The 13,581-nt window shown below is 32.3% G+C and overlaps 2 protein-coding genes across 4 annotated transcripts in view; one reads left to right on the top strand and one right to left on the bottom strand.

Moving 5' to 3' along the window:
* LOC150085062 (putative transcription factor p65 homolog) overlaps nucleotides 1-3,700 on the top strand; it is a 141,361-nt gene extending 137,661 nt beyond the window's left edge. For both annotated transcript variants that reach the window (XM_090376757.1, XM_090376756.1), the window contains exon 11: nucleotides 2,496-3,700. In XM_090376757.1, coding sequence (XP_090232883.1) covers nucleotides 2,496-3,067 — 572 coding nt within the window. In that variant the 3' untranslated portion in view covers nucleotides 3,068-3,700. The remainder of the gene's footprint in view (nucleotides 1-2,495) is intronic.
* Nucleotides 3,701-3,711: 11 nt separating this feature from the next.
* The window catches only part of Pus10 (Pseudouridine synthase 10), a 77,254-nt gene continuing 67,384 nt past the window's right edge, over nucleotides 3,712-13,581 (bottom strand). For both annotated transcript variants that reach the window (XM_090376758.1, XM_090376759.1), the window contains 3 exons: nucleotides 12,680-12,781; nucleotides 7,945-8,044; nucleotides 3,712-3,945 (listed from right to left, as the gene is read on the bottom strand). In XM_090376758.1, the coding sequence (XP_090232884.1) occupies nucleotides 3,910-3,945; nucleotides 7,945-8,044; nucleotides 12,680-12,781 (238 nt within the window). In that variant the 3' untranslated portion in view covers nucleotides 3,712-3,909. The remainder of the gene's footprint in view (nucleotides 3,946-7,944; nucleotides 8,045-12,679; nucleotides 12,782-13,581) is intronic.

Genomic DNA, 13,581 nt, shown 5'->3' with positions numbered 1-13,581 from the left:
CCCTTCTAATGGTATATGTTCATTATGATGATTGTAAATTGCAAGTGTTTGTAAAATTTATAGAGCTGGCTATGCTGGAGCATAAATTTTTGCTGCTATAAAAATATGGTTGGTTGAAAAACAAGTACCATTGGAAAATTTGGTATCCTGTGCCACTGATGGTGCTAACTCCATTGTTTGAAGACAAAGGTTTTATAGCCCACCTAAAGGAAGTATGCCCTGACATTCTTGCAGTACACTGCATTGCACACCGACATCATCTGGTTGCAAAAAATAGTCCAGTTCTTTATCAATCTCTCAGTATAGTTATTAAAATCATCAATAAAATAAAGTCACATAGCAAATATGATATGTGATCTTTACAGAAAATTGTGTTGATAATGAACTGTATGCAAAGCTTCTTTTACATACAGAAGTCAGATGCCTTTCTAAAGGAAACTGTCTAACAAGATCTGTAGGGGTTGCCATTACTGCGTCCAACACTTTGAAGTAGAGATAAATCCTTGAAGACTGGGGACATCAGTCACACCAATTATCATCTGGGACAGAAAAAGAATATTCCTGGATGGTAGAGATCACCAAACACAAAAACAACATATACTATATGGCTTGGATTTTTCGAAAACTTAATGAACTATCACTTCAACTTCGAGGGAAATTAATTAGGGCGATAGACTGCAAATTTGTATTAAAAGCCTTCACTGGAAATATTTGAAAGCAATTTAATGGTATGCAAATGTTAGCTGAAATCAATGAATCTCTCACCGAGAATGATCTTAAGAATTATTGAGATCATTTGTGTTCTTTAAAAGGTGAAATGAAAAATAAATTTTCAGATTTATTTTCTTTTGAAGTGTAGCCATGGATGTTAGATCCAATTGGACATGATGCCTGGTCTGCTAGTGAAGAAATTCAAGAACTCACTGAATTAAAATATAAGAATGCAAATATAAATTCGAAAAGGGTGGAATGACTGAGTGGGGATAAAAAACATTTCTTTATCCAACAGTGTCTGAAATGGCCAAAGTACTTCTTTGTTTTCCAATGTCTTATATGGTTGAAAGTGATTTTAGTTCAGTAAATAAAATATTAAAGGAAAGAAACAGAAGCGATATATGTTCAAGAGGAGAGACATTAGAAAACTTACTAACATCATAACGAACATTGAACTTTTAGCTAAGAAGCATTGGGCTCAGAGATCCCATTGAATAAAAAGAGTAAATAAAGTATTTTGTTTAAAATTTCATGGGGCGATTAGAAAAAGGGTCTAAAAAAGCTCTTTAAGGGCAATAATTAAAAAAAGGTTGAGAAACACTATTCTAGAGTTTACATAAGTAAAGAAATCTTTGTATCCTTTGCCAAGGATTTCTCATAATCAGCCTTCACTTGCCTAACCTCCTTTGATTACAGACTAGCTTATATCTGCCATAAGCTTCTGTGTCACTTGATAATTTATGTGCACCCCTGCATATTTATTCTCTGCCACAAGCCTCATTAGTTCATCTGACATCCCTTTAGGTCTTTCTTAGTTGGTATGAAAAGCTTAGTTGGCTTTTCATACCAACTGCTGCCATCTCTTATTTGTGTTTCCAATAGATGGCAGCACGAAATAACTTTGAAACATCAAGAAAAAAATTGTACCCATTGACCTCAGTTGTCCAATTTGAGCTTACACAACTGAAATTGAAGAATTTCTGTGGAATTAAAATCCAGAATCAAGTAATACATAAATAGAATGTAGAAATATTATTACATCAAAAAAATAACAACTGGTTTTATTTACAATTCTGATAAAGCAATAAAGATAAAATAAAAACTCTTAATATTTTAAAGCATTTACGTATTAAAGTTTACATATTTACAAAATTTCTAAATTCTACGACTAAGCTTGTTCCATAGATCCTGCTGCTGAAAAAATTCATTGCAAGGTACCACAACTGTGTGATGAAAAGGTTGACTGAAAACTTTAGTTATTATACTTTCGAGGTAGAGGTGTTTCAAATAAAGAAAAATTGGTAACCATACTAAGTCAACATTGTTTCTAAGCACTCTCCTAGATCTGTGTTGTTGAGAATCGGAGGTGTCTTACAGACAGAAAGATTGGAAAAATGCAACAACAGTTTATCCAAGTGTGTATATTATTTCAACAGGATATTCAACAATTTATCACAGAATATGCTGTTAAGCATGTTAAACTTTTGCACAGGTTTTTTTTTAATTTTTTACTTCTTAATTTGGTATGTATATAGAATTTAAATTAAGAAAGAATAATTCAAGACTACCACATCACAGTGTTCATATTAAGTTTTGTTTCTTCTTTTACTGATTTAAGTCAGGATGAGTTTTTTTTTTTTTTTACCCTATTATGAAATTAATAACTACCATTTATTAAAATTGAATAATGTTTAAGGTTGCTGAGGAATTAAGTGCTGTTTCAAAAACAAATATACATTGGAACTAAGTGTGCATTATACCTTTTTTTTTTTTTTTTCCAGATATCAACAGAATGCGCTATGTTTCTCCTGAGCGGTATCAGGGAGCAGCAGCAATCTCACCAATGACACAAGTAATTTCTCCAGCAACAGCACTCATGCCTATGAATGTTCCTCCTACAACAAGAATACAGCCATCCACACTCCAAACTATGCCTCCTGTTTCCTCTCTTCCTCCCATAACCCATTCAGTGATGCCTTCAGGTGCCACACCTCAGGATATAATGGGAATAACTAAAGTCAAGAATGAAATCCAAGACTTACATGCAACAACTGTTGCACATGTAATTGGTGATACTTCAACACAGGTTGAGGAAACAACAGCAAAGCTCTGCAGTCTTGAGATTGACCCCTTGGAGATGAGTTTGGCTAGTGATCTCAGCTTGAATTTTGATGCCCCATTACCTGAAAACTTGTCTGCTAGTATTTTTGACAGTAATCCCAATATGACAGGAGTTCAGGAACAACAAAATATAGATCCCATGCTGTCTGAAGAGAGTCTTAACCAAATATCTCATATTCACACTGACCTTGATGCCTTCAGCAAAATGTATAAGAATCAAGAATCAACTTAAATTGAAGTATATAAGAAAAGTGTATGAGCTAGTCTTCCAGAATGCATAGCAGTGGACTGTTTCCCTGAAGGATGCAAAACTTATTTTTCAAGAATTGTGGTAAAGTGCTTACTGATTACGTGTATTAGGAGGAAAAGAACAGATTATCTTGAATAATTTACACCAATTTTAATATTGTGCTCAAAAAGCAGTGAATCACTGGAATTTGGGACCATTTTTGTTTTATATAATTTTAATATGTTGTTTTTATACCTTTTTCTTTTTACAATTTCATGTCACAACATCAACATCTGTGTATAAATTTATATACTAGCACTTGGCACGAATTCTGAAGGAAACTGATAAGTTTGTTCATTATAATCCAGCATTTAGGGGAGGTGGAGCAATGGAAATATTCTAAACTTGGTTTCCAGTATTCCTATACCAGTTCTGGATGCAATAAGTAAAGCAGCTGTTAAAACATCCTGGTGGGGCAAGGGAAAAAAGAAATGCAAGAGTTTAAATGTCAGCTATGTTAATCATGTTTGGGAAACAAAAGTTTAATGCTGTTGTGAATGTAGTACAAACTGTTGCCAGCTGAGATTATTGATGGGTAGTGGGCCAACTTGTTGCTGTTCCTGAATAGGTCCATCTTGGTTTTTTTTTTTTTTTTTTGTACAGTAGTGAGAAAAAAAATGCAAAATGTACATAATCATCACTTGATGTAATTAAAATCAAAAATAACATATAATAAAATGCAATATACATCTTTTCACTCAAGCTGGGCTAATTTTCCATTTTTCAAGTGTCCTGACTTTAAGCTAGATGGGTCTTTGTAAATTATGAGAACAATGTTGACATCATCAGCTAATGGGTGGAGGCCAGTCTAGTTCAACTGACTGAAAAGTGAAAGAAACATCAGAACCATGTATAGATACCATATATCAATCACAGACACTAAGCATAATTACATTCATCTTTCTCCTAGAAAATTCTAGCAAAGACATTGAAAAATATTATTCTTCATACTCATTTTCACTATATATAATTGTTTATAATAAATATATAATCTAATTAAGGTATTAACTTTGTTACCTGAAGGTTACAGAATAAATTCTAACATCACATTTCATTTTTATGTATTAAAATATCATAGTATAAGATCACAGTTTTTGGACAAGGCCCCAATCCTCACACAAAATTCTGCCATTGAGTTTTGACTCCACTGTTGCCTGGAAAGCACCCCAGCAATTCATATTTGAAATGTCAATAAGAAAGAACAGTTCATGAGGCAGCTTTACTGAAAGAACAATACCATAACTTTTCAAAGGTCCAGAGAGAGCTTATAAGCATCTCTGGGAAGACACAAAATAACAATGTCTTCATCCTCAACTTTACCACACAAGACGACCGGGCTAGCCGGGTGGGTAAAGTGCCTGCCTGGCAACCCAAAGGTTGCGGGTTCGAATCCTGCCTCAGGCTTGGATCAGAGTACAAAATGCAAAAACTTTGGGAGGTGCAATATGGCCACAGAAGCCGATGCCCCAACAACTAACAAAAAAACTATAAACAAAAAGTCCATTTGCAGTGAAGTCAGAAAATGCCAAGGATAATCACCACCACATATAAATAGTAGTGTGATCCATTTTAAAAAGGAGCCCAATAAATGATACAATCCTGATAACTACTCTTGTCAGATAGCTATATATGATCAAATGTTATCTAATAGGACAATATATGTTCCTAGAGGAACCTACATGAAAAAACCTTCAATACATTTGAGAATTGGATGTGAATGGTAAAGTGCAAGGATTTGCTCTTAGTCTTGTGCATGACTGCCATAACAATAAAATTAACACTCCCTTGAATATGGCTATTCTGGAGTATAAACAAACTTTTTCTAATATAAATTGCCGCTTGATATTCAGCATTCATCTAGAAACAAAAATGAATTCATTGTGCTGTCAATCAAGTTCGGTGAAAGGAACAAGTTGTAGTATTTCCCAGTTGTGGCTTAGGCAATATCAGCCTAACTTCCTGTCTCATCCACACCAAAATGCAAGAACAGAGACATGTCTGGAGATATATCTGTTGAAAAATGCCAAGCTGGAAGAAAGTATCTAATGCCCAATTTACAGAACAGCTAGGGTATTTTATTCTGTTAGGACAAGCAGAAAGAGTAATATATATATATATATATATAAAATAGATTTAAGTTGATGCATTATTTTATTCATGCAGACAATTTTGAAAAATTTTCCATTGAGACAATCTTCCCCCCCCCCCCCACCACTAAGTAAAAATAAAAGGTGAACAAGTGTTGTCACTAATTTTCTAAAACTTAAAATGGGTTCTATCGATATAGCCTTATGTTTTGTAAAATAGTAACATATATATTTAAAAAAAAAAAAAAAGTCTGTATAATTAAGATCTTAGTAGAAGATGCATATTAGTTCTAATCTATGTAATCTTTTTATTAATGATTTTGCTCCTCTGTTTAGATATTAATACATTGAAAACCAATCCAGGATAGTGAAGACGAATACTGCAATCAAAACATTTTAAATTGTTCCCAGGAAACAGAGACCACACTAACAGAAATATGGATAAAATATTGAATTTCAAGTTCTTTACTACATATCTTAAAATTGAAACGAACAGTGCAATAAAAGGCCAGCATTTTGTTTAATGATCACTCTACATCACTTTGATCTTGAATAAATGCAGAAATATCTAAAGTAGTTGTAACAATATAATTCAGGAGTATTAAAAAATCTCATATGCACTTTGTACCATATTCCAAGAAGTTGTACTTTGTAAAGAAACGATAGAATACTATCCTAATGACAAGATCTAGGTATATTTTATCCTTAGAGATCACCATTTGCAGTAATTCTTTTTCTGATATTTGTGTGTGTGAAGTAAAATAGGAGGTAGGCATAACAGAAAAGCATAGAAAAAAAGTGAAGAATCAAGAAGTTAAACCAAGGCACAAGTAAAAAAATTAAAAGTACAGTGTATGGAATATGTACCCAAAGTTTAGAACATTTAAATAAAAGGCAAACATAGTCAAGATTGAGCCAATAAATAATGACTTTAGACTGGCTCCCACTGGCACAGAAGCCAAAAAAAATTTGAAATATCATGATAAAATACAACAGATGAATGAAAAATAAATAAAAATAGAAAAACAAATTACCATTAAGTCCATTCAACAACAATAGTCATGGAAAAGACTGCATATCATCGCAACAGAAAGTGACTGACAAAGAAAGGTCAGGCCACCAGAGCAATTGACTTACACCATGAGAAAGCTTAAGCATTTACCAAACAAAGTCAGACTGCCAACGAGAAAGTAAGGTATAGATATGAAATCTTTCAACTATGAAGTCACTATTAGGTTATGGAAATAGCAGACAACACTATTTGCATAGTTTGGCAGTAACTTTAAAATAGCGTAAAGATGATATTTATCAACAGGAGTTGATAAATAGCAGCTATTTCTACTTAATAAATGTATGATGCTTTTACTATCAATTATCTATGGCATCAAAAGACATCAGTAAAGGCTTTGGATAACATAATCCAATTCCTAGGAATCCTAGATAAAGCAAAACTACTCACTATTTCATTAGCTGCAATGAGCTAGCATTTTCAAATATTAATGCAGCATTCCTTTGTCAATTGTTTTCCTTTCCTTGACCATTCACTTCTATCTGCAACAGGATATTCTTATCAATCTGAATAGGAAATACTCTTTCCATCTTAAAAATATTATGATATTGATTATCGATAAAAAACCTCAATATTCCACAGATACATAGCCAAGTGGTCGAGAGAAAATTTAGTAGCATATGTTCTTTCAGTGGACCTGTTCAAGTCTATAACTGTTAAATGCGATTGACTGTATTCATGATATATTGTAAATTCTTCTGACTTGGTAGTCATGCCAGAGTATAAACAAGAACATTTTTATTGTGGTGGATCCATTTAATTTGAGATATTAAAACTGAGAACAGTGAAATCAAGTTTACTATTACTAAATGAACTCTCAGCTAGTTGAACAAAGCAGAAATTTTCCTTCCAGTTCAGCTTTGCAATTTTTATTTCATTATTCGAAATATGAAAATGATGCCACTTTAACTGTAATATAAAAAGCTTTTTAATGTGCTGTATTAACAGGTTTTTACTGTCAGATCGGTTCTCAAGAATTAATATCCAACCTCTTAACAGATGTGTATTTTTTTTTTAATCATACCCATGATCTCAGGGGTCTGACAGATCCCTAGATTTATAGCTGCTAAGACAGGAACTTATTTTATAACTTGTTCAATAATACTATAAGTACCTTAAAAAATAAATTTTCATATTCAGTAGTTTTTTTTAATTTTATTTCTTAAACTTTGGTTGAAGTGTAAACTTGGTTTACACCCAACTTCAGTTTCTAACACAGCCATGAACAGATACTCCTTATTTATTATTATTTTATTTTTGCCTTAACTTTGTATTAGCAGTAGTGAAAAAAAATTATTTTTAAGAAAATAAAGATATAAGCTACCAAATTATTTTCTAGATGGTGGGGAGTCAAAAAAAAAAAAGATTTTTTGACAAAACACATTTACTGTCAACAGTAAATGTGTTGCAAACATTTGAGAAAGAGACCAAGCAAATATGCATATATTACTTACTGCTGTCTGTGTAACTTATTTCCAAAGACTGGCCCAAAGAAAATGTTTTATTTAGAATTATTTATAAAATAATTTTATCTTAGGCATGTTTCATCTTTATGCACTTCTACATAAAACATTGTAAATATTATTTTTATACACACAAAGGTAAAATCATCATTAAATCAAATGGTAATTACAACTGCACTATAAAGAAAATCATAAACTTACCTCAACATCTAAGTCCAGTATATCTGTCTCAGCTGCTAATAACATACCCAAATGAGGCACAGTTCTACCAAAATCTCCATGCACAAATTCTTTTACATATCTATTCTGAGTTAAGTATAACACTGCATAAAATTTGATTACTGAAAGTTAATTTTTTTTCTGCCTTAAAAAGGAAAACCACTACATCTTGAATTGCATTTAATTGCTTCAAGTACACTGTTCAAGAAATCAAGGTGCACAAAGTTTTAATGCGCACACTGAATATAACAATGTCTCAAAAATACCAACAACCATAACTCATACCTTTCATAGGATTTCTGAAAAATTTAGTGAAGATTGTGTGGCTTGTTTTTAGTACCAGTTTATAACAAGAGTGTGATGTTCTTTCATTATTTGGAATTCAGTTAATACTGGCAATCTGTTGTAATAAATGCAACACAGATTTTTGGGACTGACAATGGTTTCACTGTAACTGGCTTGTGCTTTGCAATAGCTGTTTCTGAAAAGTTTAATATACACACCTATTTATCACTTTTTGTGATATGCCCTCAGGAATTCCAAAGTGTTTCTTAAACTCTGTGCTTACTATTGACTTTGTCTTTTCAGAACAATGTTCATGCTAGTTTTTTGTCTGTTCAACAAACATTTTCATGCAATTCTATGCAGGATTTTTATGATACACAAAAGAAATATATATTACTATTAATTTTATCTAAAAAAAATTCATCCATTAAAAAAGTGTCACGAAAAAGGATGAATTTTTACTTTCTAATTTTCTAATTTCAAAATCGATTGCTTCAGTAATATAGTCTGAAGTATGCTTTTTTTATAATGGTGCTAAGGTGCCTGCATCTTAAACCTGGTAAAAGAAACTTGGTAATTCAATATTGTGTAGTCTAACAGATGTTGCTATGTATTTTTAAGAGTTTATATATTCATTTAGAAGAAAGATAACAGAATGTAAATATGTCAGCACACTTGAGGTCATTGTTATTAGGTCTTTTTTTTTTTACTTATGTGCATTAGAACATGTTTGTGCTCACCTGTTATATATGCCATAGAAAAGCAAAGCAGAATAACTGCATATGCCTGTAAAAGAAATAGAGCTTTGTAATTGCAAAGGTATTTTTTCTCTTATATTGTAAGTAAAAGTCATAATTTAAAAAATGTGTGTTAAATACAGGGTTGAAAAGATTAAGGTTATTTAAAGAATAAAAGTTGTTAGGTAATATTTCATTCCTGTTGTGTGTTCAATCCGCATATACAATGCAACCCTACTATTGTGAGTTATCTACGACGAGTGACCACTTCATTAGGTATACCTGTCTAATAGCGAGTAGGTCAGCCAGTTGGTTCTCAGAACAGCCTGGATTCATTGTGGCATGGGCTCAATGAGATCTCAAAAGTGAACCATAGGGATGCTCTGCCCCATGTTGACTCAATTTGTGAGTTGTTGCAGATCTCTACTCAGAAGGGCTTGTACCACCTCATCTAGCAGGTACTCAACTGGATTAAGATCTGGTGACCCTCACATTCCTGGAATCAGTTCTGTACAATGCTGGCCTTGTGATATGGTGCATCATCCTGTTGGAAGAATGCATTAACAGATATTACAATGTAGCCATGAAGGGATGGAAACATTTCCAGATAGCCTATGGCATGCAAATATTGTTCCATTGGTAACATATACCCACTGTGCACCATAAAATCACTCCCCACACTATTACACCACCAGACTGCACTGTTGGTATGGGTCCACAGACTTGTGTTACCAACAGCAGGAACTGGGATTTGTCAGACCAGGGAGCTTTTCCAAATCTCTAATGTTGAGCCAACTGTAACCATATGCTTTATCCTTTTTTTTTTTTTTAGTTTGGTTGTTGGCTCCAATATTCATGCTTCAAAGTCACTTAAATCTTTTATCTTGCTCACCTGCTTTATATTGCACGTATAACCATGTGCTGCTGTTACTAAAGGGTGGCTCTGCCCCACGAAAAGAGTAAGCATATCTAATAAAGTGGCCACTCAACGTATATGTTAGCCTTAGAACACAAATTTATAAATAGCATTAGTGGAAATAGAATGAACTCCTATGAGGGTCACTCAAAACATTGCATTTTTGGTAATTCATATGTATTCAATGTATTCATATGTATTACAAAATAAATTTTGCTAACTGATATTAGTTGTAGCAAAACGTATTTTGTAATGTGTTCATGTACCATGTTATTATGATTACTTTTCAGTATAATCCTAAAGAACTAAAATGCACTGGTCTCATAAATAATTATTCTCTATACATTTCCATCCTGGTCACAAGGATGTTCCCACAGTTTGGGGAGCTAGTAGAAATTACTTGCAGTAAGATCTGGCAAATACAATACATTTGTGCAATTAGTTCAAATTGTGCATCTCTGATGGCAGCCAGTGTTAATGCAGACTTGTAGGTGGACATGTTCTCCACTCACAAGAATACCTGCCAACTTTTAGATATTGAGAAACGGAAGACTATTCTTCCCAATTAATGTCTCTGCTTTATTTAATTTCATTTTGTCCAATTTGATAGTATTGGCCAATGTAAAATCTTTACATTTCACAATTTGGTTGAAGTTGACTATAGGCAGTACATCATACGAACATTTTTTTTTTTTTTTTTGGTCATTTTTTTCACAAATGAATTCTCTTAAGAAACAAAGCACTTACATATTGTTTAAGCTGCTTTTTTTTTTTTTTTTAAAGAATAAACTGCCCCAATAACCAGTAACAATAAATTTTTGCACCTAATACTGTAATGTGGCCTTTATACTTCGGCTAAATGAAAAGTCACCTAACATCAGCTTTTAAGTGCATAACATTAATGTCAGAAAGTCCATAATTTAAAAAAAAAAAAAAAAAAAAGTCAACTAAATTTATCAAAAACCTTCAACTAAGTTGGAAGAGTTGGCAGGTATGCAGAGATCTTCTGTTGCCATCCTTCACACAAATAACTATACAGAAATGTACATTATGAAAACTAAGTTGAAATTCCACCCTAAGGTATTAAACTATAGTAACATTTTGAATGACCTTCATACCAGGTTATTTTATTGAACTTGAAGATATTTTGTGATAAATTTTTAGATGTTCATTCTGACTTCCCCCCCCCCTCTTGACTACTTCAGTTAAACATTTAAAACTATTATATTGTATTGCTTATGTTTTTTAAGTTAGTTTGGTTTTGAAATGGCTGCATTGTTCTGTAAGTAAGCATAGCTTTATGCCTAGTGATATACATTTTTTTTTTTTTTTTGTTTGCGTCAATACGTATTGTATATATACAGCTAAAATTGAAAGGGAAGGGGTAGGAAAATGCATATCTTCTCTTTTTCAGTTCTGTGTATTAGTAATTTTTGTCATATCTGTGATCACATTTTGTATAGTTATTTTTATGTTGTATATGACTTTATTAAAAAAAAAAGGTGATAGCAAAAAAAAAAAAAAAAATGGAGTTTGTATATTAGAAAAAGAAAAGATGTTTAATAAACTTTTTTTGTAATTATGCTAAAAAATGCTGTATTTTTTTTTATAGCAAGGTTAGAGTGCATACTCAATCCTTTCAGGAATAAATATCAGAAAATTGATATAACTGTACAATTTAGAACTCCCAATGGGCTCTACTTTGGGCCTACTTAGCATAAATTACTATGCTTTGTTGGTACCTTTAATTCATCCCAATATACTGGCACTACTGAAAGGGGTAAAACACTCCAGAATACTTTTATTCATGATATAATATGATTTTTTTTTTTTTTTTAAAGGAGAAACTTAAGTATTTTAACGTAATAAAATCTGATTAATTTAATTCCTCATCAAGAGATGACCACTCTCTTTAGATATTGCTTGTTTAGAAATGTCTTAATGATGGTTACATAACAAAAATGATTTATTTAGTTTACTAATCCTTGAGTTTAACTGTGAAAATTCTTCTAGTGCTAATGCTGTCTGGAAGTCTAAAATGCTTGTACAGTTGATATTCAGGCCATAGAATAAGAATTTAAGTGCAGAAATCTGGCAAAGTCTGGTTTTTCTGCTTGTCAGACTAATTCTGGATATATTCTCCATTTTTAATGTTATAATGAGAGATAAGAAAATATTTTATACCCATTCTAATTTCATCTTTGTTTCACTCAAACAATAGGATAAAAATAAAAGTTTGTTATATCTTTCATTACTAATAACCTTTACAGTATTGTTTCAAGTTTAGAGGATTTATGAAATTCTTATAACCTAGCAAAGCTTATTTAATGAAACTTTACCACTTGTATTTGTCTTAAAACGAACCTAATACATTAACTGAATTTTATCAAACAAACTTTCCCAAGTGTGCAATTTTGCTTACTGAATTATAAAAGCAGAAACAGACAGGTGGGTCCAAGTTGCATGAAATAATGTTTTTTTTTTTTTTTTTTTTTTACAGTTGCCTCATGCTTCAAACATCTACTCCAATCACATGAATTTGTGTTCTATAACTAAAATAAAGAAGGAATAATAGTATGTAACAAATTGCACCAGTAACAATTAAAATTAAAGAAAGGATAAGTAGTACTCATAACAATGGACTTTCACTGTATTTTAATTTAAACAAACACAAATTCCAAAGCATTATGAGAGGAGTATAGTTGATGAATGAAAATAAATATAATCAAGTTAACATAATTTGCTAATTTTTTTTTCTAGATATTTCCTTAAAAGATACGTTCCTGCTTGAGTAGTAAGATGAAGTGTAAAGATCTGGAGATGATCATCTGCCTCTGCCTTCATTTCATGGATTATCCTTTCACGTTCAGCCAAAGGACGTCTTAAAAAAAAAAAAAGAATACTTGGAAATAAAATAACGATATGTGTTGCATTAAAATCAGTGTAGGAAACATAGGATAGTTATAATTAAAGTGTGGCACTTTGACTGTCTGTAGATGGCAAACCATGAAGCACCTAGAGATGAAATTTTGATTTGATCAAGTTACATTATGGTAGGAGGAAACTACAGGCTGTAAAGATAAAACTGCTTAATGTGACAGCTGTTTATGCAACTGATGCCTGAAGTATGTAATGGGAAATTTGGTAACATGCCTAGTGATACTTTCCTTCTGGTCAATCAGAGAACTGTTTTGGCAAATCCTGTCACTGAGATCTCTATAATTAGAAGTCACAAGGATTAAAGTTCAGATAATGAGGTCCATGCATTGAAAAAATGGTAGGAATGTGGTCATTGTCAAATTTTGTCCAAAGCAACTATAACTATTTTACTGGCTGAGGCTTCATCTTGGGACAAAAACAGTTGTATCCAAGCAACTCTCTCAGAAGAGCACCATTTCTACCTAAATGTCCCTGGATTGCACTCTTAATCATTACCTAAGATTTTCCCTATCACTGAAGTCAGACTAACTGGTCTGTAGTTACTGACTTCACTCTTAGAACTACCTTTATGTATTGGCAGTATGTTTGGCATTTCTCGCATTGAGACAAATCTCCCAAGTCCAATGACACCCTCATAATTAATCTCAATGGTTCCACATACTCTCTGCCATCTCTCTTAAAATTACTGGGTATATGCCATCAGCTTCAGGAGACTTTAGGCTGAAAAGTTTTTCTAATAAA

Source organism: Mastigoproctus giganteus, chromosome 6 (assembly GCF_048544385.1).
Source record: "Mastigoproctus giganteus isolate SK-2022 chromosome 6, ASM4854438v1, whole genome shotgun sequence".
Classification (NCBI taxonomy): Eukaryota; Metazoa; Arthropoda; class Arachnida; order Uropygi; family Thelyphonidae; genus Mastigoproctus; species Mastigoproctus giganteus.
Note: the sequence above shows the minus strand (reverse complement) of the source record. Positions and strands in the feature narration are given on the sequence as shown.